The sequence below is a fragment of the Monodelphis domestica genome, chromosome 4 (assembly GCF_027887165.1).
Source record: "Monodelphis domestica isolate mMonDom1 chromosome 4, mMonDom1.pri, whole genome shotgun sequence".
In the NCBI taxonomy this organism is placed as follows: Eukaryota; Metazoa; Chordata; class Mammalia; order Didelphimorphia; family Didelphidae; genus Monodelphis; species Monodelphis domestica.
Genome location: NC_077230.1, coordinates 296,212,881 through 296,239,044, shown reverse-complemented (window position 1 = coordinate 296,239,044; position 26,164 = coordinate 296,212,881). Strand labels below are relative to the sequence as shown.

Here is a 26,164-nt window from a genome sequence, read left to right as displayed (position 1 = left end):
TAATAAAACTGCATTTTCCTAAAAATAAAGGTATGATTTGTTCATGAAAAACAGTGATAAAGGAACTTCTGTGATAGCTTACTTGTCAAAGTAAAGTATACTTCAGGATTCTTTTAAAGTTGCCTATTTATATATTACCAGCATGAGAACTTTAGCAGTAATAACTGGTGAACCTTGAACTTTAAAACTTATTTGATTATTGAGCAATTATACAATGCATGGCTATGACTTTCCTGGCATATGAGTGTTTGGTTACTTGAAATTATTATAAGGATGATATGAGAAAATAAGTATTGTTTTATTAGTTTAGAGATAAGAAGTAGAGAAGCTGGCTTGATAAAGAATTGGAGTTTGAAGTAGAGCTGAGAGAGCGTGTGAATTTCAAATGTTGACAGTTTTAACCGTTTTTCTGTGTCAGTTATTTCTCTGGGAGTGGCAGTTGGTCTCTGGCAGTTGGCAGAGTCACACTTCCAAGGCTGGAGGAGATAATATCTTTGTGTCTTTCTCCATCTGCAGGAGTTTAGTATTTTCTTTTTTCAACTTAGGAAACACTATTGACTATCTATTTCTGTCTTCATAAATTGGCTTACATCTGAGAAAACAAAAGAAAGATCTGTTCTTTGGTTTGGACTCCAAGTCTGTGCCTTGGCCCTGAAGGGAAGTTCACATTTGATATCACTTCACTTTATCACTGAAGATCCTTTTGATCACATATATCAAAAGTATCTGAACAGTTTTGAACCTGTATTGGCATAGTTTTCCCATCTATTTTATAATTCAGCATTATTATTTTTACACTATAAATGAGAGCCAGGTTTTTTTACTATGAGGACCAATTCAAGAACCAGGAAGCATTGAGCAAAATAACACCTTAGAACTATGTATAAGAGAAACCCTAACTTTCTTTATTACCACTTGTAGCTGAGAGCTGGTTGTCAAAAGAGAGGCAATACCTCTATCTGTACAACCACTTGCTGTCTTAGAGGTAGAGAAGAATAATCTCAGAACCCATCAAAGGGAACAAAATTGGAGAGTTTCTTTCTTAACTTAGACTAAGCATTCTGCATTTTATTTAAAACAAAAACAAAAACAAAACAAAACACTGTCTCAGTGGAGAGAATTATCAGAGCCAAACACTGGAATTGCAGAGACTACAGCTCTGGGAAATCAAGGCATGAAGATTTCAGGATAGTTGCATTGGAGCAATCTAGAATCCCAGCCCTCTCAACTGACATACTTTCTATGAAGAATATAGCTATAGAACAACTTAGTGTCACATTTTTGGGGATCATCAAAAACAGATAGCAAACCCATTAGTGAACTTTGCAAAAATAGTGTCCATCATCAATGGTAGAATACACTTCAGTTTTATGGATGGAACTTTAAATAAATATTTTTCTTATTTTGCCTTCTTAGTGTATGATAAAGAGTTAATTTGAACTTCTGGTGACAGTATGAACAAGATGGAGGAATAAACATTTTCTCCAGACCCCAATAAATATATAAGAAAAAAGAGGAGGAATTATACATAAAAGAGGTAGGGCAAGCACATTAGTTTTTGAGGCCTACTATGTTGAGGCTGCTGGAGGAAGCATGCTAAGTAAGTATGTTAAGGACTAGCATTCTCCACTATTAATTCAGAAATGTCAGCTTAATCTATATTATAATAAAGCAAAAAGGCCCCAAAATAATAGCTAACTAATTCATTAGGCTTGTGCTTTGCAATGCAGTCAAGGATTTCCCTCCTGTTACAAAGACTCTTCAATACACTCCACCTTTCCCCTTCCCCCATTTTCCTGTTGAAATAATCATTGAATCTCCCCTGCCATATCAGGAAAAGGAGTTAGGTTGAAGGTAGGATTTAAGCTTTCTTCTGCACAGGGCAGTCTATACATTAGGGAACTCTAAGGGAAGAGAAACTGTGCTCTGAACATCTACCTCACTGCTAAAAAGCATCAGATGATGAAAATAATTGTCAAAAATTGCTTCTACCTTTAATTGAAAAAAATAAAATTTAATGAATGAAAAATATCACATGCATATGTAGATAAATAGAAAAAGACAGTGAAATTACAAATGTGAATGGTTACAAAAGCATCCAAAAGATTCCAAACCCCTGAAAATAAATGTTGTAAATTAAAGGAAATTGAGCCAACACCTAATGGAACACAAAACTGTATATGTTCCTAAAGGAACATGCAGTCCTAACAATATGTTCCAGAATGTTTTAAAATAATAAGAAACTTCAGAGAAGTTAGAAGGGAATCAAGGAAAGAATTTTTGGTTTCTACAGCAGGAATAATTAATAGAATAGAAAAATATGAGGCTATACTAACAAAGAAATTTAAAAAAAGATTGAAAAGAAAATGTACTGAAGTGAAAAACAATCTTGAAGAAGAGAAGCAAAAGACTAAAAATTTTAAGCACTCTTTATACAGTAAAAAATATTGATCTTGTAAACAAATTTCATGAAAACAAACAAAACTAAGCAAAATGTAGGAAATTTGAGGATGGCATGTCTTCCAGAAGAACTTCATAAATTTTAAAAGGCTTGAACACCAAAAGAAATATACAAGAACTTGCTCAGAATTTCTGAACAAATCACCAATAGAAAGAATCAATAGATTACCTTCAGGAAAAGAAAATAATCTGTGATTCAAATTCCAAGTCTCATAGTGGGTTTTTAAAAAATATATTTAATTAATTTAGAATATTTTTCTATGGTTATATGACTCATGTTCTTTCCCTCCCCTCTTCCCTCCCCTGTCCAATAGCCAATGAGCAATAACACTGGGTTTTACATGTATCATTGATCAAGACCTATTTCCATATTATTAATATTTGCAATAGAGTGATCATTTAGAGTTTACATCCCCAATCATATCCCCTTCGAACCATGTGATCAAGCAAATGTTTTTCTTCTGTGTTTCTACTCCCACTGAATTTTCTCTAGATATAGATAGTGTTCTTTCTCATAAGTCCCTCAGAATTGTCCTGGATCATTGCATTGCTGTTAGTAGAGAATTCTATTATATTTGATTGTGCAAGTGTATCTGTCTCTGAGTACAACATTCTCATGGTTCTGCTCCTTTCGCTCTGCATCAATTCCTGGAGGTTGTTCCAGTTCACATGGAATTCCTCCAGTTCATCATTCCTTTCAGCACAATAGTATTCCATCATGATCAGATACCACAATTTGTTCAGCCATTCCCCAATTAAAGGGCATCCCTTCATTTTCCAATTTTTTGCTGTCACAAAGAATGTGGCTATAAATATTCTTGTGCATGCATTTTCCCCTATTATCTCTTTGGGGTACAAACCCAGCAGTGGTATGGCTGGATCAAAGGGCAGGCAGTCAGTCTTTTAAAGCCCTTTGGGCATAGTTCCAACTTGCCTTCCAGAATGGTTGGATAAATTCATAACTCCACCAGCAATGCACTAGTGTCCCAATTTTGCCATACCCCCTCCAACATTTATTACTTTCCTTTGCTGTCATATTAGCCAATTTTCTAGGTCTGAGGTGGTACCTCAGAGTTTTTTTTTGATTTGCATTTCTCTTATTACAAGAGATTTAGAACACTTTCTCATGTGCTTATTGATAGTTTTGTTTTCTTTATCTGAAAATTGCCTATTCATGTCCCTAGCCCATTTATCAATTGGGCAATGGCTTGATTTTTTTTATACAATTTATTTAGCTTCTTATAATGTTGAGAAATTAGATCTTTGTCAGAGATTTTTGTAATAATGATTTCCCCCCAATTCATTGCTTCCCTTCAAATTTTGGTTGCATTGGTTTTGTTTGTACAAAACCTTTTTAATTTAATTTTTTTATTTTTATATATTTATATATTTTATATATAATATATATTATATATAAAATAAAATTTAATTTAATATCAAAATTGTTCATATTGCATTTTTAATATTCTCTATCTCTTGCTTAGTCTTAAATTCTTTCCTTTTTAGATTTAAAAGATATGCTATTCTTTGGTCATGTAATTTACTTATAGTTTCTTTCTTTATATTTAAGTCATTTACCCATTCTGAATTTATCTTGGTAAATGGTGTAAGATATGGATTGATCTAAACACAATTTCTCCCACACTATTTTCCAATTTTCCCAGCAGTTTTTGTCAAATAATGGGTTCTTGTCCAAAAGCTTGGATCTTTGGGGATTTGCATACTTTCTTGCCCAGGACATTTACCCCAAGTCTATTCCATTGATCCTCCCTTCTGTCTCTTAACCAATACCATATTGTTTTGATGACTACTGCTTTATAGTACAGTTTAAGATCTGGTACTGCTAGGTCTCCATCCTTCACAGTTTTTTCCATTATTTCCCTTGGTATTCTTGATCTTTTGTTCTTCCAAATGAACTTTGTTATACTTTTTTTCTAATTCATTAAAAAACATTTCTTGGTCGTTTGATAGGTATGGCACTGAATAAGTAAATTAATTTGGGTAGGATTGTCATTTTTTATTATATTAACTCATCCTACCCATGAGGAATTATCTCATAGCAGTTTTATTTTAAAATTCCATTGACAAAACAAGAAATTCTGCAAATGATCAGGCAAAATATTTTGAAACATGAAGGAAAAATTCAAAAAATAATATTCCACCCATCAGAAACCATAGAATGGTTTAGAATAATATATTCTGAAAAGGAAAGGAGCTCAAAATCTTATGCACAATGGTATACTCTTCAAATCTGAGTCAATTCATGATGGGAAAGCAATGATGTTCAATCATGTTAAATACTCTTACCAAAAAAAATTTAAGATGTGAATATATTATACAACGTATAAAAAATACTAAACAAAAGAAATACAAATAAGGCAAAGAAAACTATTAAGGAAAGAAAAATGAAATAAATTATCCTCTCTAAAGACTACTAAAATTAAAATACAAAACGACAACAGCATCTATAGGGCACTCGTTTATGATCAAAACCCTGCAAACTATAGAAATAGAAAGGTGGTTGTTTTTTTTTTTTTAATGTGATATCAGGCACCAATTTAGGAAGATAGGTGACACAATGGATAGGGTAATGGGAACTGGAGTTAAGGAAATGAGTTCAAATCCAGCTTCAGACACTTAGTAGGTATGTGACCCTGGATAAATCATTTATCCTGTCTTCAATTTCCTTAAGCATAAAATGGGGATCTTAATTATAGCTACCTCACAGAGTAAGGATTAAATGAGATAATATTTGTGGAGCTCTTAGCACAGTGCCTAGCACATGATAAGCACTTAATAAATTCTTCTTCCTTTCTTCTTCCTTCTCTGTCCAAAACCCAAATCAAGTATCATATGCAATGGGGACACATTAAAACAGTTCTCAATAGAGGAATAAAACAAGGACATTTTCTCTCCTCTTGTGTGAAAAAGTTCTACAAATGGCTTTGAAAAGTATTACAAGAAAATGAAATTAAAGGTACAAAGATAATTAAAGAGAAGACAAAATTATCCCTATTTCCTGATGACATGATGTTTTTGTGACACTACTCTCTTCTGGCCCTCTTCTACCTGTATGTCTGTTTCTCTGCCTCCTTTGGTGGCTCTTCATCCACATCAATGCCCAGTAACCTTAAGTTTCCCCTAAGGCTCTGACCTAGGCTCTTTTCTCTTCTCCCTCTTTACTGTTTCACATCAATTACTATGGTTTAAATTATTGTCTCTATGCAGACAACTCTCAGATACACTAATTCAGTCTTAACCTATCTACTGGATTCTAGTCTCACATCTCCAGCCACTAATTAGACATCTCAAAATGCATACGCAACATGATAAAAGTAATAATACTATTAAAGTTAATTTACTGATTTAATGTTATGCCAATGAAAACATATATGCTTAGAATTTTGTTTATATTGAACCAACCTTATATTCCTGGGAGAAATCCAACTTGATCATACTATGTGGTAGTTGAAGCTTATTGTAGTAGTTTCTTCACTAATATTAGAAAAGATTTTTTCAGTATTCATTAGGGATATTGAACTATGTTCCCTTCTCTACTTTTTCTCTCCTTGGTCTCTATAAAATCCATATTTGCTTCATAGATAAAGTTTTAAAGAATCTCTACTTTTTTAATATCAATTTATATTATATATATAATTCCTATACTTATAGGATATTAATTTCAACATTATCAGAATTATATTTGAATATATTAGATTGGTTTCTATAGTTTGGGAATCACATTGAAATATGTGACATTGGAATTTTCTATTAATTTTTATAGAATTTATAGAATATAGAATACTAAATTCACGTAGTTCTCTTGTTTTTCCTTCAGGAAAATTTTATGGCATGTTTCATCTCTTTTTCTGATACTGTGTTATTTAAATAATATATTTTTCAGTATTGTTTATATTTGTACAAATATTCATCCATTTTACCTAAGCTATCTTTTGTGGGTATATAATTGGGCAGAATAATTTCTAATAGTTTCCTTCTTTTCTTTAATTCCTGTGAATTCTTTTTCATTCTTGATTTTAAAAATAAGTTTTTCCTCTCTCCTTTTAAAATCAGACTTGCTCTTTATTAATTTTAGTAGTCCCCCCTCCATAAAAAAGCTAGATATCTATTATCAATTTAATGTGGGTTTTTTGCTTTCATTTTTGTTACTCTGTTCTTTGATTTTCAGAATGACTATTATGTTATTTAGTTTAATTTATTTATTTTCTAGTTGTAAGACCAATTCATTGATCTATTCTTTTTTTGTTGAGAAATGTATTTAGAGTTAAATTCTCCCCACTTGTTAGCTGCATACCAAAACTTATACTATTTTGTCTCATCACTATCATTGTTTAAATGAAATTTTCTATCTTCTATTATTTTCTCAGTTGCTGATTCTTTATGATTAAATTATTCAATTTCCAATTCAATTTAATCTTTTCTTCTTAAGGATCTTTGCTGCTTATTGTTTTTGTTGCATTCTGCTTAATAAAACATATATTGAGTATATCTAACTCAATACTTTTGTATTGTAACTCTGCATTTTCTGTGAAGGTACAGTTCTGAGAAAAGTACAAACTCTTTTCTATTCCCATACAGGGTTTGCCAGAGGTCTGTCATATCTAACATTTCTAAAGTATTAAAATCCTTAACTTTTTTCTTGTTTATCTTTTTTATTAGATTTATTTTTCTGAACAGAATACATTGCATTCCCCTATTATGGTTTTCTGTCTTCCTCCTTTCAATTTAATTACAATTTACTTTAAATATTTAGATGCTAGACCACTCAGTATATGTGTTATATTGTATGTATCAATAATAGTTTATTATTTGTGATTCCTTTATACAAAATGTAGTTTCCCTTCTTTGTATGGTGGCTATTTTTTCTGTCTCTTCATCTAAAATCATAATTGCTTCCCTTGCTCTTTTTAAAAAATTCAACTGATTTGTAATAGATTTTACATTAGAACATTATTTGAACTTTATGTGAATATCTCCAGTGTGTTTCTTAAAAAAAAACCTTAGCTTCTCTCTTAGAATCAATACTTTGTATTTGATTCAAGACAGAAGAAAGGTAAGCCCAGGCAATGGGAATTAAGTGACTTTCCTCTGGTTATACAATATAGGAAGTGTCTGAAGCCAGGTCCTGGCTCTGAATACACTGAACCCCAAGAGTGTTTCTTATAAATAACTTTTTTGACATCTGCTTTTTAATCCATTCTGCCATCCTCCTCCATTCTATGGATGAATTGATCCCATTCACTCTTCTGTGACTGTTGTGCGTTTACCTTTATCTCATTTTCTTATGCTCCTCGCATCATTCTTTGCAAAGAAGGAAAAACTGGAGGAAAAAGAAGTTTGCCTAATAGTAATATGTAATTGAAGTGATCTGTTTCTTCTCTGTTGTTTCTCTTCTCTTGTCTGCTCTGCCTCTCATTATAGGTTTTTACTCCTTCTTTCCTTTTAACTCTCCTTTCAAGATCCAACCTGATAATGCAGTTTGTTTTTCTTATGACCACTCACATATCCTCTCCCCTTTTCCCCCTCCTTTTCCCTGTTAACAGTAATGTATTTCTAAATGAAACTGTATGTGTGTATAAAAATATGTTTTCAATCAATTTTTAATTCAGTTCAAATAAAAACCAGGTTCAAGGGATGCCTGTTTCCTCCTACATTTTCCTCTTCTTTGCATACTCTATCTCCTCCACTTGTATATAAAGAGGGAAATTCCCTTTCCTTCTTCCTTTCCTTGTATTCCCCTTTTCTACTTCTTTAAAGATCTTCAGAACAGAATAAAAATACTCCTACACCCTCTGCCTTCAACTTTGTCTATGAAGCTTGATGACTTTAGAGGAGATTTGAATTTATACCTGTTTCTCTTGGATTTCTTATTATTAGAGATTAAGTGGCATACTTCAGAAGGATATGGTTTCCTTGGGTCCTAACACAGCAACATGTTTCCACATTTTCTTCTGAGTAGTTGTAGCAGCTATCTTCCTTGAGAAACCTATACCTGTCACTGTGAGTACAGGTTGAAGGGGAATGGAACTAAAGTTTTAGTAGGAGGATACCTAGAAGGGGAGGGAAATACACATACATACATTGTACATACACTGTACATGATGGGGAGAGGAAAATGGAAAATAAAAACTTATCCCATTTTCTATAATAGCTGATTAATTGATTCATAAGAATTCATAAGAATTTGTTATTATTCTTGTTGTTAAGAGTTATAGACAAGAAGCTGGTACTTTGAAAAAACAAACAAAATAGACAAAGTACTGGTCAATCTAATTTAAAAAAAGGAAGGAAGAAAAGCAAATTAACAGCATCAAAGATGAAAAAGTGGGACAGTACCTCCAATGAAGAGGAAATTAAGGCAATCATTAGAAATTACTTTGCCCAATTAAATGGCAATAAATACACCAATTTAGGTGATATGGATGAATATATACAAAAATACAAACTGCATAGACTAACAGAAGAGGAAATAGAATTCTTAAATAATCCCATATCAGAAAATGAAATCCAACAAGCCATCAAAGAACTTCCTAAGAAAAAATCCCCAGGGCCTGATGGATTCACCAGTGAATTCTATCAAACATTCAGAGAACAGTTAATCCCAATACTATACAAACTATTTGACATAATAAGCAAAGAGGGAGTTCTACCAAACTCCTTTTATGACACAAACATGGTACTGATTCCAAAACCAGGCAGGTCAAAAACAGAGAAAGAAAAATATAGACCAATCTCCCTAATGAATATAGATGCAAAAATCTTAAATAGGATACTAGCAAAAAGACTCCAGCAAGTGATCAGAAGGGTCATCCACCATGATCAAGTAGGATTTATACCAGGGATGCAGGGCTGGTTCAATATTAGGAAAACCATCCACATAATTGACCACATCAACAAACAAACCAAGAAGAATCATATGATTATCTCAATAGACGCAGAAAAAGCCTTTGATAAAATACAACACTCATTCCTATTAAAAACACTAGAAAGCATAGGAATAGAAGGGTCGTTCCTAAAAATAATAAACAGTATATATCTAAAACCATCAGCTAATATCATCTGTAATGGGGATAAACTAAATCCATTCCCAATAAGATCAGGAGTGAAACAAGGATGCCCATTATCACCTCTACTATTTGACATTGTACTAGAAACACTAGCAGTAGCAATTAGAGAAGATAAAGGAATTGAAGGCATCAAAATAGGCAAGGAGGAGACCAAGTTATCACTCTTTGCAGATGACATGATGGTCTACTTAAAGAATCCTAGAGATTCAACCAAAAAGCTAATTGAAATAATCAACAACTTTAGCAAAGTTGCAGGATACAAAATAAACCCACATAAGTCATCAGCTTTTCTATATATCTCCAACACAGCTCAGCAGCAAAAACTAGAAAGAGAAATCCCATTCAAAATCACCTTAGACAAAATAAAATACCTAGGAATCTATCTCCCGAGACAAACACAGGAACTATATGAACACAACTACAAAGCACTCTCCACACAACTAAAACTAGACTTGAACAATTGGAAAAACATTAACTGCTCATGGATAGGAAGAGCCAATATAATAAAAATGACCATCCTACCCAAACTTATTTATCTATTTAGTGCCATACCCATTGAACTCCCAAAATATTTCTTTACTGATTTAGAAAAAACCATAACAAAATTCATTTGGAATAACAAAAGATCAAGGATATCCAGGGAAATAATGAAAAAAAAACACATATGATGGGGGCCTTGCAGTCCCTGACCTTAAACTATATTACAAAGCAGCAGTCATCAAAACAATTTGGTACTGGCTAAGAAACAGAAAGGAAGATCAGTGGAATAGACTGGGGGAAAGCGACCTCAGCAAGACAGTATACGATAAACCCAAAGATCCCAGCTTTGGGGACAAAAATCCACTATTCAATAAAAACTGCTGGGAAAATTGGAAGACAGTGTGGAAGAGACTAGGAATAGATCAACACTTCACACCCTACACCAAGATAAATTCAAAATGGGTGAATGACTTAAACATAAAGAAGGAAACCATAAGTAAATTGGGTAAACACAGAATAGTATACATGTCAGACCTTTGGGAGGGGAAAGGCTTTAAAACCAAGCAAGACATAGAAAGAATCACAAAATGTAAAATAAATAATTTTGACTACATCAAATTAAAAAGCTTTTGTACAAACAAAACCAATGTAACCAAAATCAGAAGGGAAACAACAAACTGGGAAAAAATCTTCATAGAAACCTCTGACAAAGGTTTAATTACTCAAATTTATAAAGAGCTAAATCAATTGTACAAAAAATCAAGCCATTCTCCAATTGATAAATGGGCAAGGGACATGGATAGGCAGTTCTCAGATAAAGAAATCAAAACTATTAATAAGCACATGAAGAAGTGTTCTAAATCTCTTATAATCAGAGAGATGCAAATCAAAACAACTCTGAGGTATCACCTCACACCTAGCAGATTGGCTAACATAACAGCAAAGGAAAGTAATGAATGCTGGAGGGGATGTGGCAAAGTAGGGACATTAATTCATTGCTGGTGGAGTTGTGAACTGATCCAACCATTCTGGAGGGCAATTTGGAACTATGCCCAAAGGGCGACAAAAGAATATCTACCCTTTGATCCAGCCATAGCACTGCTGGGTCTGTACCCCAAAGAGATAATGGACAAAAAGACTTGTACAAAAATATTCATAGCTGCGCTCTTTGTGGTGGCCAAAAACTGGAAAGGGAGGCGATGCCCATCAATTGGGGAATGGCTGAGCAAATTGTGGTATATGTTGGTGATGGAATACTATTGTGCTAAAAGGAATAATAAAGTGGAGGAATTCCATGGAGAATGGAACAACCTCCAGGAAGTGATGCAGAGTGAGAGGAGCAGAACCAGGAGAACATTGTATACAGAGACTAATACACTGTGGTATAATCGAATGTAATGGACTTCTCCATTGGTGGTGGTGTAATGTCCCGGAACAATCTGCAGGGATCTAGGAGAAAAAACACTATTCATCAGCAAAGGATAAACTGTGGGAGAGGAAACACCGAGGAAAAGCAACTGCCTGAATACAGCGGTTGAGGGGACATGACAGAGGAGAGACTCTAAAACAAAACTCTAATGCAAATATTGACAACATAGAAATGGGTTCGAATCAAGAACACATGTGACACCCAGTGGAATCACGCGTCAGCTATGGGGGTGGGGGGGGAGGAAAAGCAAATGATCTATGTCTTTAATGAATAATGCTTGGAAATGATCAAATAAAATTATTATTTAAAAAAAGAGTTATAGCAGATAGACATACCTTTTTTTTATCAACATCTTCATCTAAATTTCTTATCACAATGTATCCCTTAGATGAAATAATAAAGTTACATTAGACCCTGAGCCAAGTAAACAGAATGTGAATCATTTTGCAATGCTGGTATCTCTCATCTCCTGTTTCACTATGGCTCTTCTTTGTTTTGACTATTTGAACTAGAACTAGAAGAGTCAAAGCTTGACACGCCCTAATACTTTGTGTACAGTAGGGGTCTAGGTGTAACCCCAACCAATGTAGGGAATTCCTAATCAGATTTCCTTTTGTTAATTTTACTTTACATGCAGGTAACAGGTGAAATATAGATCTAGTTAAAAATCGGACACTTCTCAGCTTTGTTCTTTTTGTGTTATTTCCTATAAGGCACCTTCTCCACAGAAGTCAGGCATGTGATTTTAAAATGTTAGTGAAACTTATGGTAGAACCAAAGAAGAGTGTGTTCACTTCCAGAAAGGCAAACTCGTAGGAGTGCCTTGTGTGCATTAATAAAGCATTTCAAGGAAGTAGAGTATCAGATGAATGTGTTTTGTGTTGAATGCATTAAGGTATTTAAATGTGCTATTTAGTTCCCTGTTGCAGCCTGGGAACAGAAGGATCTAATGTCTCTTATTTAAATCCCAGTCTTCCTAGTCTGCTTTCCCATTCTTCTCAACAGAGCCCAAATAGAAACCCACTGTAATAAGTTGGTTCCAGTGAATAGAAAATTGTATATAATTCACAACAATGAACCCATTAAGTTTTTATGCATCAAGCGGTTCAACTTTTAAAACATTTTGGGGAGGACCATTTAGCTAAAATATTTTACTTTTGGAAGCTGGAACTACTCCTTGAATATAATTTTAATTGTTCTGCTCCCTAAAACCACAGTAAATTTGTCTTAGATTTCTATAAAATAGCATAAATTTCATATTCCCCTTCCTCCCCCAAAGACAAAATTGCAGAAGACAAATTTTTTTCAGGCAACCTTTCTTTGATTGCAAAATCTTCTGAAGACACAGCCTTCATTTTCAAAAAAGTATCCCCCAAACATGGGCTGTTTTGACAGGATGTATGACTGTCCACATGTCATAGATCATAACTCTAAAGAAAGAAGGAGCCTCACATACAATTTTACAACCCCTTCATGATGGAGGTTTCTATATTGATCTCAAAGAACAACAGATTGTTCTCTGAGTGCACAATTTGCTTGTTAGGAGAAAGAAATTCTTAAAAAAGGAAGGGTAATTATTCAGTACCCAATAGCATCTCAGGCCTATTGGTATTTAATTTTTTTTCCTCTAAAAACAATTCTCACAATGATCCTCTTTTAAAATTTTTTCTGTAATATGAGAGAATTTCAGATTTTAGAAAAAGGATTTAAATATTACTTGAGGATAACTTTAGGTGAATAGAGTAACCAGAGGTAAAATAATTCATAAATATATATATTATATATATATATATGTGGTATGCTTATTTATTTAGAAAAATTCATAGATATATATAATCTATATCCCATTCAAAGTGAAAAATAAACTGATTCAGTTTAAAACCGCTAACCAGATTAGTTTAGTGGCCCTATGCTCTCCTTGGGTCACCATATTGACACCAAACTACACATAGGCACCCAATTAGCTTCAGTCCTATTATAGATCAAATTCCCCTCCTCAGAAAATCTACCAACCTTAGTTTTGCCAGCATTAGGGATTATAGGAGGATACCACAATTTCCAGTCAGAGACAAATATGTTTTAGAAGGTATTTATCTATTTTGTAATTTTATGATGATTATCTTATATGAGAGTAGCAAAAATGCTATTTCTCTTTACTGTTCACATTTAATCTTTCATCCTGAAACATTGAAGAAGTAGAAACTTTTATATAGAAGAATTCATCTGAAAGCATGGAAACTTTTCATCTTGGCACAATTACAAAATAGGCTCTTACCTTTTATTAAATGAACTTTAGTGTAATTAACTACTTTAAGGACTCAGTGATTTCATCATTATGGCTGGCCCAAGCCCCTCACTCTGAAGAGCACTCTGTGTTCTTAAGCACTTGATGTGTGTCAAGTACTATGTTAAATGTTTTATAATTATTATCTCATTTGATCCTCACAATGACTTTGCAAAGTGGGTCCTTTTATCACCAATTTGCAGATGTGGAAACTGAGGGAAGAATTTAAGTAACTTGCACAGGGTCATACAGTTAGCAGATATCTGTGGTCACATTTGAATTCAAGTCTTACTGGCTTCAGACTCAGCAGTTCATCAACTCTGCTACCTAGCTACTCGCTTTACATAGTCCTGGCCCTTACTCAAAGTCTATCCAGTTTAATAGGACTTTTCTAAGCTTCTACCATGATGAAATAAACTTTATGATCAGAGGGGTATCAGCTCCTTGTCACTGTGAGGTAGAATAAGGCTTTGGAGGTTTACTTGTACTTATAAAAGGAAATATTAAGCCACTTTGAAATTCCAGTTTAATGTGTTCAAATGTATTGATTTAGCAGACATTTTTAAGTGCCAACTATATGCAGAACATTATACATAGGGAGTGGAGGGAGAAACATGCATGAAGATTAAATAATCTTCTTCTGTGCACTTTAGATATATAGAATGATAGAAGAAATAGCACATGTACCTCCATGTGCATACGGACACACACACTCACATAAACATACCTGGAGTACCAATTATATGCATTGAATTTGTTCCTATCATATCCTGCAAGATTTCCCACTCATTGAAACTAAAAGATGATTCTGGGGTATTTATGATATATATGTAATACCTGCAATTCAGTTAACAAATGCATCATAATCACATTTAAGAGTTGCATAACAGAATCCTAAAGAGGGAGAAGTTTGGAGTTGGAAGGAGACAGAGAAGGTTTCAGAGTGAAGGTAGCATTCGAATCCTTAGAGGTTCTATACTGGAATCAGTGAATAGATGTTTCAAATGGAATTCTTGATTCAATATAAAGAAAAAAGGCCTAATCTTTAGAAGTATCTGAGAGTAGAAATAGACTCTCCAGAGAAATTGAGTTTCATATTATTTCAAATCTTCAGGCAGTAGTTAGAGTGAATATTATAGAAGGAATCCTTGCTTAGTTAGGGGTTTGAGATCCCTCCAAACTCCAATTGTATGGTTCTATTCCAGGTTGTAAAGACTCTGTTCTCTTCACTTATTAGCATTGTTGAAGATATAGTTCTGCTTAAGTTATGACATAAACACTTATTACGGCCATATTTGTGGCTTTTGTTTGGTGAGCCCAAAATAATAATAGCTGACACTCATATAACACTTTGAGTTTAGAGACAAGGCTTATGATTTTATTGACATGTACTACAGGGAGTTTCAGAGAAGAATCATTTCTACTAACACATGTGATTGCTTTTTCTGAACTTAAAATCTAAGGGAATTACCTAGAATAGGGCTGTCAAAACTCCTAAGTAGTTGGAATTATATTAAAATACAAATGGGAAATGTTTGACAAATAAAAATGCAACACAACATAGATCATGTTAATTTGTGATATTCCAAGTTAATGCCAGGTCAGAATCTTTCTATATGCTTGCCCAAATGATAGCTAGTATATAGCAGAGAAGGGACTCTTGTCATGCTGCCTCTGGAGGAAGAGGAATTCACATGTTCCTCTCTAGTAGTAGCAGCAGCAGTAGCAGCAGTTAGTAGTTATAGTAGCAGCATCTAACATTTATATAATATTTAAGTTTTTCAAAGTACTTTACATATATACACATGCACATATATTTATATGTATATGATCTAATCTGTGCTTCCATGGTAAATATGAAGTCAAGTGTGTAGAAATGTATGAAAACTACAGCAACTTATTTATCAATCCTTCACACATTTGACAGATTCGCTAGACTGGGCTTCATTAGCTATTCAAACATTTGACCTTTCTATTCACTAAGATCACATAAGAATATGGTCAAGTCATATCAGGGTTGATGGTAGCTTGTCCAACCTATTCTTCATAAGTGACATAAGTGAAAGGAAACAGCTCCATAGTAGGTATACTTTGATTCAGTCTGCTTTATTCATCATTTTTCAAGAATTCATCTGAGACCTGGAAGCTGGTGTCAAGATATGCTTTTGGAACACTGGGAAACCTAATCATCTCAGTCAGAATAAGTAGTGAACCTGACCCCAGGTATAATAATACTATAATAAATGCTTTAGATGATGGTGAGCATCACTGAAAGTTAGAATGTGTATTTATTTAGGAAGTATTGTGCCCAAGATGTCAACTAACTTGCAAGAATTACTGTATACTTGGGTATACTTTGGGAGATATCATGTTAGAGGATATAGAAGGACCAAAGACTGCTTTAAAAGACTCAACAGAATATTATAGTCTGGCAAGCCCAGAACTAAAACCAATACATTTGATTATCAAACAAATTTTATTTGCTAGCAATAAATAACTGAGTGGCCAGTAGACACTGCTCCCTAGGATTCGTATTATTATACATAGAAAATGGAATCAAAAGGGTCAGTATGTCTTTCAGGAAATTGGCAGACAGAATGTGATACCAAGATGTAAGTCAAATGGAAGGATTAAAATGGAAGTGACTTCTAGGTGCTTTTTATGGATATAAAACTGGACATGCCACAGATATTTTAACAAACTTTCATTTCATTTCATCTCATTTCTACTGCCTTTAACCTGTACTTAACATTAAGGAGCATAGTATATAAAAAATGAGCTCCTAAATCAGCGATTCTCAACTTCTCAATTTGTAACAATGAGAATACATAATGCATATCAGGTATTTACATTCCGAATCATAACTGTAGCAACATTACAGTTTTAAAGTAGCCACCAAAATAATTTTTTGGTTTGGGGTCACTGCAACATGAGGAACTGTATTGCGGGGTCACGGCATTAGAAAGGTTGAGAACCACTGTCCTAAATGGTTCTTTGATATGAGGTTAATATATTTTGGTTTGGAAATAAAGCGAATATAAGGTTTTATTATTTTCTTTTCTATTCTTTCTATTTTCAGTTGCAGTAAGAGCTAGAATAAAAATGTTGCTCCTGAAATGAATTTTCTAGTTTACAAAATTTATAGAATGTATGAGATGGAAGAAAACAGAGATTTTTTAAAATCTTTACCTCTTATCTTAGAATTGATATTAAATTTCAGTTCCAAGGCAGAAGATCAGTAAGGGCTAGGCAACTGGGATTAAATAACTTGCCCAGAGTCACATTTCTAAGAAGTGTCTAAAGTCAAATTTGAACTCAAAACCTCCTGTCTCCATGCCTGGCTTTCTGTCTCCTGAGGCACTTGACTGCTCCTGTCAGTTCCTATTTATGGACAATCTACTATGTGCAAAGCAATCTGTTCTGTTGCTTGAGTTATGGAGGAAAGAAGACACTCCATCTCCCAAACCCTATGCATTTTCTCTGGCTTTCTCCTAATGCCTAGAATTCTCTTCCTTCCTTACTCTGGCTTCTGGCTTCCCTGGCTTCCTTCCTTCAGGACTCAGCTAAAATTCTTATATCTGTAAGACTTTCCTAAGGATTCCTTAATCTTAGTGCCTTCCCTCTGAGATTTTATCCAGTTTATCTTGTATTTATGTATTTATTTTGTATTTATGTATATATTTATTTTGTATGTACATAGTTGTTTACATTTTTCTATCCCATTAGACTCTGAGCTCTTTGAGAGTAGCCAAGAACAGTACCTGACACATAGCAGGTGATCACTAAATGTTTATTGACTTGACAGCCTACCTCTGAGGGGTTATTGAGAGGAAAGTACAATCGTCCCTCACTATATCACAGTTCACTTCGTGAGGCTTTACTGTATTACAGGTTTACACACACACACATATATACACACACACATTTGTGTATATATATATATAAATATATGTGTATATACATATATATACATATAATTCTGTATCATGGAGTTTTTGCTATATTGCAGGATTTTGTGGATGAATACTGTACTGTACACAATGGAAATTCAGTACACCACTACTGCTTGAGCAAGTTTGCCAATATTGGCTGATGGAATGAAAGGCAACCAAACACAGTGCTGTGTTTGATATTCTGGAAACTGATTAGCTCAGTGTTTATAAGAGTATGGGAAAGGTTTAGTGGGAAGGGTTTATAAAACTTTAAAATACATATATGTGTAAAAATATATATGTATATATAATAAAATAAATATAATGCCACTACTTTGCAAATTTTCACCTCTGGCGGGAGTCTCTGGAATGTAACTCCCATGATAGGTGAGGGGTCACTGTACAACCAAAGGAATCAAGACTTGCCCCTGGAAATGTTTCCATGGTATGGATCTTTTGAATAATTATGCAGTCCTGGACTAGAAACTTCAGGTAGAGGGCTGGCAACCTACTAATAGGCTGGTGCTCAGACAATAGACATAAAATTCAGAGAAGTTCATCACCAGGCTATGGAATGATGGGAATGATAAGCAGCCTGTCATTGAGCTATTTAATAAGGTGGGAGATCTTTGATAACTAGTGTAAGTAAAAGGAGCACCTACACAGATGAAATAATGGATTATGATTACATATTGAAATAGAGAATGTATGCACACATCATTAAGTAGTTTTACTTTTTTCTATAAAAGTATCAATACTTGAGGAATGTATGATTTCATTGATGTGGAAACTCCCTCCATGAACACATATTGCAACTCCTTTATGACTTAGTGAATGGTCTTCCAGAGTTATTTTGACTGAAAAAATCAATTTAATCAATAAGCATTTAAGTGCTTACTGAAAATTCTTTATAATTGTGCCAACTGGATGATGTTCCTCAGAACCCAGTGAGGCTGATTCCTAGGAAGCAGGCATGTACAATCCATCATGACTTGCTCTGCCACTGGGCAGCTTTGTTATCTTGGCCAAATTTCCTCATCCTTTCTGGTCAAGTTTCGTGGTGAAATTGATGTCCTATATTTTATGAAATCATAGCTAAAACCTTGGCTGTTATAGTGAGAGCCAATGTGGTACCCCATGAAAAGAGCTTTATTTGTAGTCAGAAAACTCAGATTCAAATGGTGACTCTTCTGTTTATTTTCTCTCTGACTCTGAAGTAGAAAATTCTTTCAGGTTAAATTTCGTCATCAATAAAATCAAGTGGTTGACAAAATGATTTTCCAGGTCTCTTACCTCTAAATCTGTAATCCTATAATCCTAGTGTAATTGGCCATATTCTAGTCCTAAGTACATCATTATAATAGAACCACTCATATCTTTGTATTATTTCTCATATACACATACTTATGTTCACATATTTTACTTAGTTTCTTCTAGTATGTAGTTTCTTGTTTGAATGTAAAGTTTAATTCAATAATTTTCAGTGTTTGTGGAGGTGAAATTCATATTACTACCATTCACGGTCTTATTTTGCAACTAAAGCATCTGATCAATCTAAACTCACATAGAACATTATCTTTCCCACTTTTCTGAGACTGAAACTGCCTTAGAACAAACAAAAACTAATTTTCTTTGCTCTAGGCCACAGACATGCCTTCAATTATGTTTGTGTAAGTCTGGCATAGGAGAAGTAATATGTTTTAGATTCATAAGGTAGAGATATTTTTGTTGATTTAAGATATGAATGATTTTAAAGGATTTTTAGTTTGAGCAGCTTCAAAGAATAAGTGGCTGAGTGAGGGCAGAATCTCAAAATCTTCATTAGAAGAATGTCTCATCAACAAAAGGTCACTTGAACTTGGTTTAAATAGTGATTGAGTTTCTAAAAAATGGTATTACAGGGGGCAGCTGGGTAGCACAGTGGATTGAGAACCAGTCCTAGAGATGGGAGGTCCTAGGTTCAAATCTGGCTTCAGCCACTTCCCAGCTGTGTGACCCTGGGCAAGTCACTTGACCCCCATTGCCTAGCCCTTACCACTCTTCTGCCTTGGAGCCAATACACAGTATTGACTCCAAGATGGAAGGTAAGGGTTTTAAAAAAAAATGGTATTACATGTGATTGTAGAAGAGTGTCTGTAACATAGACACACCTATGTGATGAATTATTTTTTTAAAAAATAGAATGAATACTATGTCAATTCCCAGTTCAGGAAGGAAGTTTACAGGATATTAACTCAAAGAAACATATGTTTATTTTATGTACTCTTCATTGTGTGTCTTTAGTCACTATCAACCAAAATAGGAAATAAAAATACAAAAAAAAAACCCTACTTTGTGTCCTCAAGCTTACTAATAGATTGAAGTCCAGTATGTAGACATTCTCTTATGGGAATAGGTATTAAATATACCATTTGAATACAGGTCACAAATTAATATTAAAAAAAGAGAATTGGCAACCTGACTTCTTCATTACTTAACTCTAGATGCTGCAATGATGTCTATTCTGTTCTGTAGAAATTAGCTATTTGAAGTCTGTTTTGAACCCCTAGTGTGTACTAGAATTATGTTGTTCCAGTGCATTACAGCTGAGGGTATAATAAATCCTTGATGAGAATTTCATGCTTAAAAACACAGAGAATCATTTTTATAGCCCAGTTAGATTCTTTCCCCCTTACTTTTGGCCTTTGGGAGCAGACATCTGTTGCCCCCTCCTATAGCTTGGGCCAACAGATGGAGCTTCCCAAAGTAACTTTTTACAAAGCAACTCACTTCTTGGATAGAAAAGGTGAGAGAATCAAATGCTAGAAATTAGATGGTTTTCTTAACTTTAACTTGCTTCCCAAAGTTGGAACAATTGCAACCCTCTCATTTTGGGATCTGAACTTGCTTCTGTTAATGTGAGGCTTTGGTTTGCTTCAAGTAACATCCTGTCAATGGGAGAAGAGGGCTAGAGCTGCCTGGACTTAACTCTAGGATAGTGGAGATGTCATTTTGTTATGGACACAAAGATTACCCGTTAAGTATAGATTCCTTTGAGTGACCAAAGTTGTCCTGAACAGTTACCCCTCTCTTTGGAAGCTCCTTGTCTGCTTCACTTTTTTGGCTGCAATAATTGTCTCCCCTTAATCATGCTGTCCCAAGAACTTGTTTCTAACAAAAGTAGCCCCTTAGACACCCCCAATTGTTACATAGACTTCTCTAGCCATGGTGAAGTAGACAGTGAAGCAACTGTCCACTTCATTAAGTTTCAATTTGTTTAGAAGCAGTTTTCATACTGTTCTTTAGAATTCAAAAATATTACTTATGAGAGTCAGTAATGAAGAAATTGGAACAGATCAACATCTAAAGTTCCTTCTTGTTCTCAAGTTCTAGGATTCCATGGCTTTCGTCTTGGTAGGTTTTTGAAAGATTACTTTTAAGTTAACTTACTGGGAATCTTGCACTTAGTGGTGCCTGATAATACTAATGGGAGAGTGTTGTGTAACTTCTTTAAATATTCCTTAGAATTTTTTGCAAGTTAATAGTATTTTTTTTTGCTTATGTTTGTGCTGAGATTGGTGAAGGAGCAGTTGATCTGATTTTTTTTTTTTGTGGTACAAGACTACACACAACCTGTTTGTGGCACTCAAAGGAAGATAAAATGCCAAGTCTGTTTACTTGCCAATACTGCCAGGGAACACTGAGTAATGTAATGCAAAAAGGCCACCCACTTGGGTTCCCTTCTTTTCAAAAGTGATTCAGGTATTTAATTTACTGGTTTCCACCCCCTACATCTATGTACAGACACAAGCACAGCTGAAAACTAATTGGAGCCAAGGATGCCAGTATCTTGGCCAAAATGTGGTGTCTGCCTTCTGTGTGATGAGATGTTTTCTACTGAAGTAGACCAAGTAGAAAATTTGAGTTCACAAAGTCTATTGAATATTCTCTCACCCATCCTTTAGGATCATTTCTACAGGAGTAGAACTAATGCTCTCTCATCTGCTTCCTTAACCATATCTGCTCTGGCTACCTTTAAAACCCAATCTCCTTTTAAAAACCTTGTAAAGAGGCTTCCCCTTTCCTCCCCTTTTTTCTTTTCTCTGGGCCTCTCTTCACTTTCCCTTGTGCTGCCTTATGTAATGGGGAGCAGACTGCTCCATATACTTCTCCCCCTTGCACAAGGGATGCGTGCATGACTCACAGCTTTCACCAAAAACGCTGTCGATGCTGGTCTCCTGATTGATCGGAAAGACATTCCCTTAAGGCCTTTACACCTGGCTGTATTCTAACTACCTTCATAACATAGGAGTTCACCGGAGCACCTGGGAAGTGTGATTACAAATCAGCCTGTGTTGTGGGCTTCCTCTGTGAAGTTAGAGAACACTTGAAAGCCGCAAGCTACCAGGGTTTTTTTTTCAGCCTCTTTTGGCCTAGGCACTAAAGCTTAAGCATCGAATTAGGAAACTTTCCAATAACTGCCCTCTTCATGCGGCTAAATGTAGATTGCAGCTGTCTCTTTTGGAAAGATGCATGCAGTACTGTGCTGAGGACTGACCGGAATTTTCTTTCTGTCTTCCTTTCCAGAGTCTCTCCCTTGCAGAAGTCTGAAGTTGTTGACATGGTTAAGAGGCACGTGAAAGCCATCACCCTTGCCATTGGGGATGGTGCCAACGACGTGGGGATGATCCAGACGGCTCATGTTGGCGTGGGGATCAGTGGCAACGAGGGCATGCAGGCAACAAACTCCTCCGATTACGCCATTGCCCAGGTCAGAAGCATGAAGGCGCAGCTGCCGGGGCCTGTTGACAGAGACGTCAGCTGTGCACAAGCCCCGGGTCGCATCCCATAGAGTTTCTGCTGCCTCCTTTGAGGGTTGCCGTGTAACAACAATACGGCCGGGCTATCTGGGCTTCTCTTTGGTTTTGATCTTGACGTCGTTCGAGGCACCCTTTCCTGCAGCTTAAGTTTCTCTGGGCCAACTGCGGGGCTGGCTGCATTGTTCTGTCATCCCGGAGAGGCGCCATTGGTGACAGCTAGGTCTGCGGCCCTGCTAATAATAATTCTTCTCCCACCCACATGTGCTGCTTAGTTTAACTAGTATCTCTTGGTAAAGAACTTTTGTGTCTATAATGGTCCTATTCCCCTACTTAATTGAGTGGCATTTCTTGGTTTGGTTGTTCCCCATCCCCCAGGCCACTCCGTTGAAACTGCTTCTTCTCAGACATTCAAGGGTGGTTTTCAGTGATCATTCCCTGGTTTCTGTACCCATTGCCAGGGGAAACTTTTAGTTTAGCTGCTGTCTTCATGAGCTATTTTTCCAGGATCATTCATTTTGTTTCATCATATTCAGTTGCAGCTTTATAACTCTACACACAAGCCAAGTCCTTTCTGAGTTTTGCTCTCTAAAGCAAATGCTCCATCCTGAAGATATCTAACATGTTTAATGTAGGCAATACCAAGTTGGACTAAAAAGAAATGCTTTGATCTCCTCGATGGTTATCAAGAAACAAAAAGTATCAGCCATGAATCCTAATGGTTTAGACCATATTTTAAGTCATGCACCATCAATAGATATTTTATTTAGTGGCTGTTATGTGCTAGGCATTGGAATATAAAAAACAACCATCCTTGCCTTCAACAAATGTATATGAAAATAGACAACATGTTTATATAAATATTTATCCATCACACAGAAAATAAACCCAAAGTAACTGGAGGACAAAAGGCCTTAGCAGCTAGGGAAAATCAGCCAAGGCTGCAAGTAGAAGGTAGCACTAGAGATGAGTCCATAAGGAAATTAAAGATTTTAAGAGGCAGAGGAAAGAAGGGACTGTGTGCACTCCAGACATGGGGAATATGCCAGCAGACAAGGACATAAATGGAACATGTAGGGTCATGCATAAGGAACATGAAGAAGGCCCAATTGACCCAATCTTAGTGTGAAGATAAGAGGTAACAAAATTAGGAAAGTATGTTCAGGTGAGGTTGCAAAGGATTTTAAATGCTAAACAGAAAAATCTATTTTATCCCACAGATAGATAATGTAATACATTGCTATAGAGAGGTATTTTTTCTTCTTTTGTTAGTTTGTTAGGCAGCTGAGTGGCACCACAGTGCACAGAGAGCCAAGCCTGTAGTCAAGAAGACCAAAATCCAAATCTGGCCTCACACACTTACTAGTGGAAGACCATGCACAAGTCACTTTGCCTCCATTTTCCCAGTTGAAAAATGGGGACAATAATAGCGCCTACCTCCCAGCATTGTTGTGAGGATCAATGAGATACTAATTATAAAACATTTAGCACAGTGCCTGGCACATAGTTAGCTCCATGTAAAGTCGGATATTATTATTATTATTATTAAAGTACCCTCATTTTATGGTAATGAAGTTCTTTCTAAGGACATAAGAGCAGATCCTCAAGGCCATCTTTGAATCTCTGCAGACTTGAAACTTGGGCTCAGAAACAGAAGGTGTTCTGCCTGAGGGTGGAGTCTAGGAACTACCCTAGAGAATAACAGTTATGTGCCTGGTTGGCAACCACAATTCCCATATTATATGCAACCTGTCCTAGGTTAACAACAACAGTAATGACAAAACCTTTAGAGGTATTCCTTTCCTATAATAGTCTGTCAAAAATTAAATGTTATGGACTCTTGGAGTTACTAAATATTTAAGTTATAGAATCATAGTGATAAAAGGGAATATCATGACATTTTCTAGCCTTTCCGGGCAAATTTTATCTACCTATGACTTAAGAATGTCTAGGAATTCACAAGCTTCTTCCAGAAATAAAAATTCTAATGGGAGGTAGATTGAACTTTTGGACCATTCTTGCTGAGACTAAAACACTGAGGGGAAGGTGGAGGAATGCTTTGAACAGTGTCCTGTGACCATACCTTTGGATTTTCTTGTTCTAGTTGCAACCAACTGCATCTAATTGAAAGGACTTGTCAAAAAAAGGGGAATGTCCTCTTCTGAAGACCCTCCTTTTATTCTTCTCAGCTTTATTTTAGCATTAGCCTTGTGAGTCACAGATTTTTTGTGTCCTAAAAATCCCAGAGACCCTCCTACTCTTCCACTTTGCTTGATAGAGTAGAAAAACCCCTCAACTAGGAGTCATAGGATCTGATTTCTATTATTTAACTATCTTCAACTTTGGCCAACTCATCTAAACTCTGTGGGTCTCAATTTTCATATTAGGGCTGTGGGGTTGGACTAGATGACCTCTAAAGTCCCATTCAGTTCTAAATGTATGATGACAGTCTACTGTCTTCTACTGGAGATTAATTCCTTTAGTTTCCTTTTAAAACATAAAAGATCCCTGGAAAAGATAATACTTATATCCTTATTGGTTATTAATTCCCTAATGTTAAAAAAAAAGCTCTTTCATCTTTCCTAAGAGCAACTTTAAGTGGAATTTGAGAACATAACACGGCTTCTATATGGGAAAGGGGTGGATGGAAAGACCTTGAAGACACCTTTGTCTACAGTATAGTTTTGCCAAGTGCTGATTTGTCTCAATCCCCCAGTATGCCTTCATTGTCTTCTAGGTAGATATACAGTATCTGACCTTTCTATATCTACACTGACCACTGCTAGAACCCTTGCAGTGATAGCTCCTCTTTCCTTTCCATCCTCTCTTCTAGTTGCATGCAAATTTACTTGCTGTATTTATTACTAAATAATACTAATTTATAATAAATACTAAATAAATGAATATAATATTTTACCCCTAGCTTGTGCTTTAATACGTTCCTCTGGGAAGAGTCATTCCTACTTCCTCCTTTTTTAAAAGTCATACAGAACGTATTTCCATATTAGCCATGTTGCAAAAGGAAACACAAACAAAATAAAACAATAAAAATAAAGAGTAAAAAAAGTAAGCTTCATTTTGCATTCAAAGTTCATTTCTCTCTCCCTCTCTTCCTCTCTCTCTTTCTCTCTCTCTCTCTCTCTCTCTCTCTCTCTCTCTCTCTCTCTCTCTCTCTCTCTCTCTCTCTCTCTCTCTCTCTCTCTCTTTCTCTCTCTCTCTCTCTCTCTCTCACTCCATATAGCATTTTTTATCATGGGTCCTTTGAAATTATCTTAAATCATTGTCTCAGTCAGAGTAGCTATCTTTCATAGTTGATCCTCCTTAAAATATCACTGTTACTGTATATAATGTTCTTCTGGTTCTGTTCACTTCACATTACATGAGTTCTTTCCATCCTAATTGTCATTTCTTATAGCCCAATAATGTTCCATCACTATATCACAATTTGTTCAACCATTCCCCAGTTGATGGGCATCCCCTCAGTTTCTAATTCTTTGCTACTATAAAAAGAGCTGCTATAAATATTTTTATACAAATAGATGCTTTTCCATTTCCTTTGATCTCTTTGACTCTTTATCTAACTAATGTTTTTTTAAAACACCTCAAAAAAGTAGAATTTTGATTTAGGATTCTTTTCCCTGAAGGTAAATGATTGCAAAGTTAAAAATTGGGACATTAAAGATGACTCAAGCAGA

The 26,164-nt window shown here is 35.2% G+C and overlaps 1 protein-coding gene across 4 annotated transcripts in view; it reads left to right on the top strand.

The window, feature by feature from the left end:
• Positions 1-26,164, top strand: part of ATP8A2 (ATPase phospholipid transporting 8A2) — an 860,692-nt gene that overhangs the window by 532,548 nt on the left and 301,980 nt on the right. For all 4 annotated transcript variants that reach the window (XM_056794696.1, XM_016421852.2, XM_007495237.3 and 1 more), the window contains exon 26: positions 22,240-22,423. In XM_056794696.1, the coding sequence (XP_056650674.1) occupies positions 22,240-22,423 (184 nt within the window). The remainder of the gene's footprint in view (positions 1-22,239; positions 22,424-26,164) is intronic.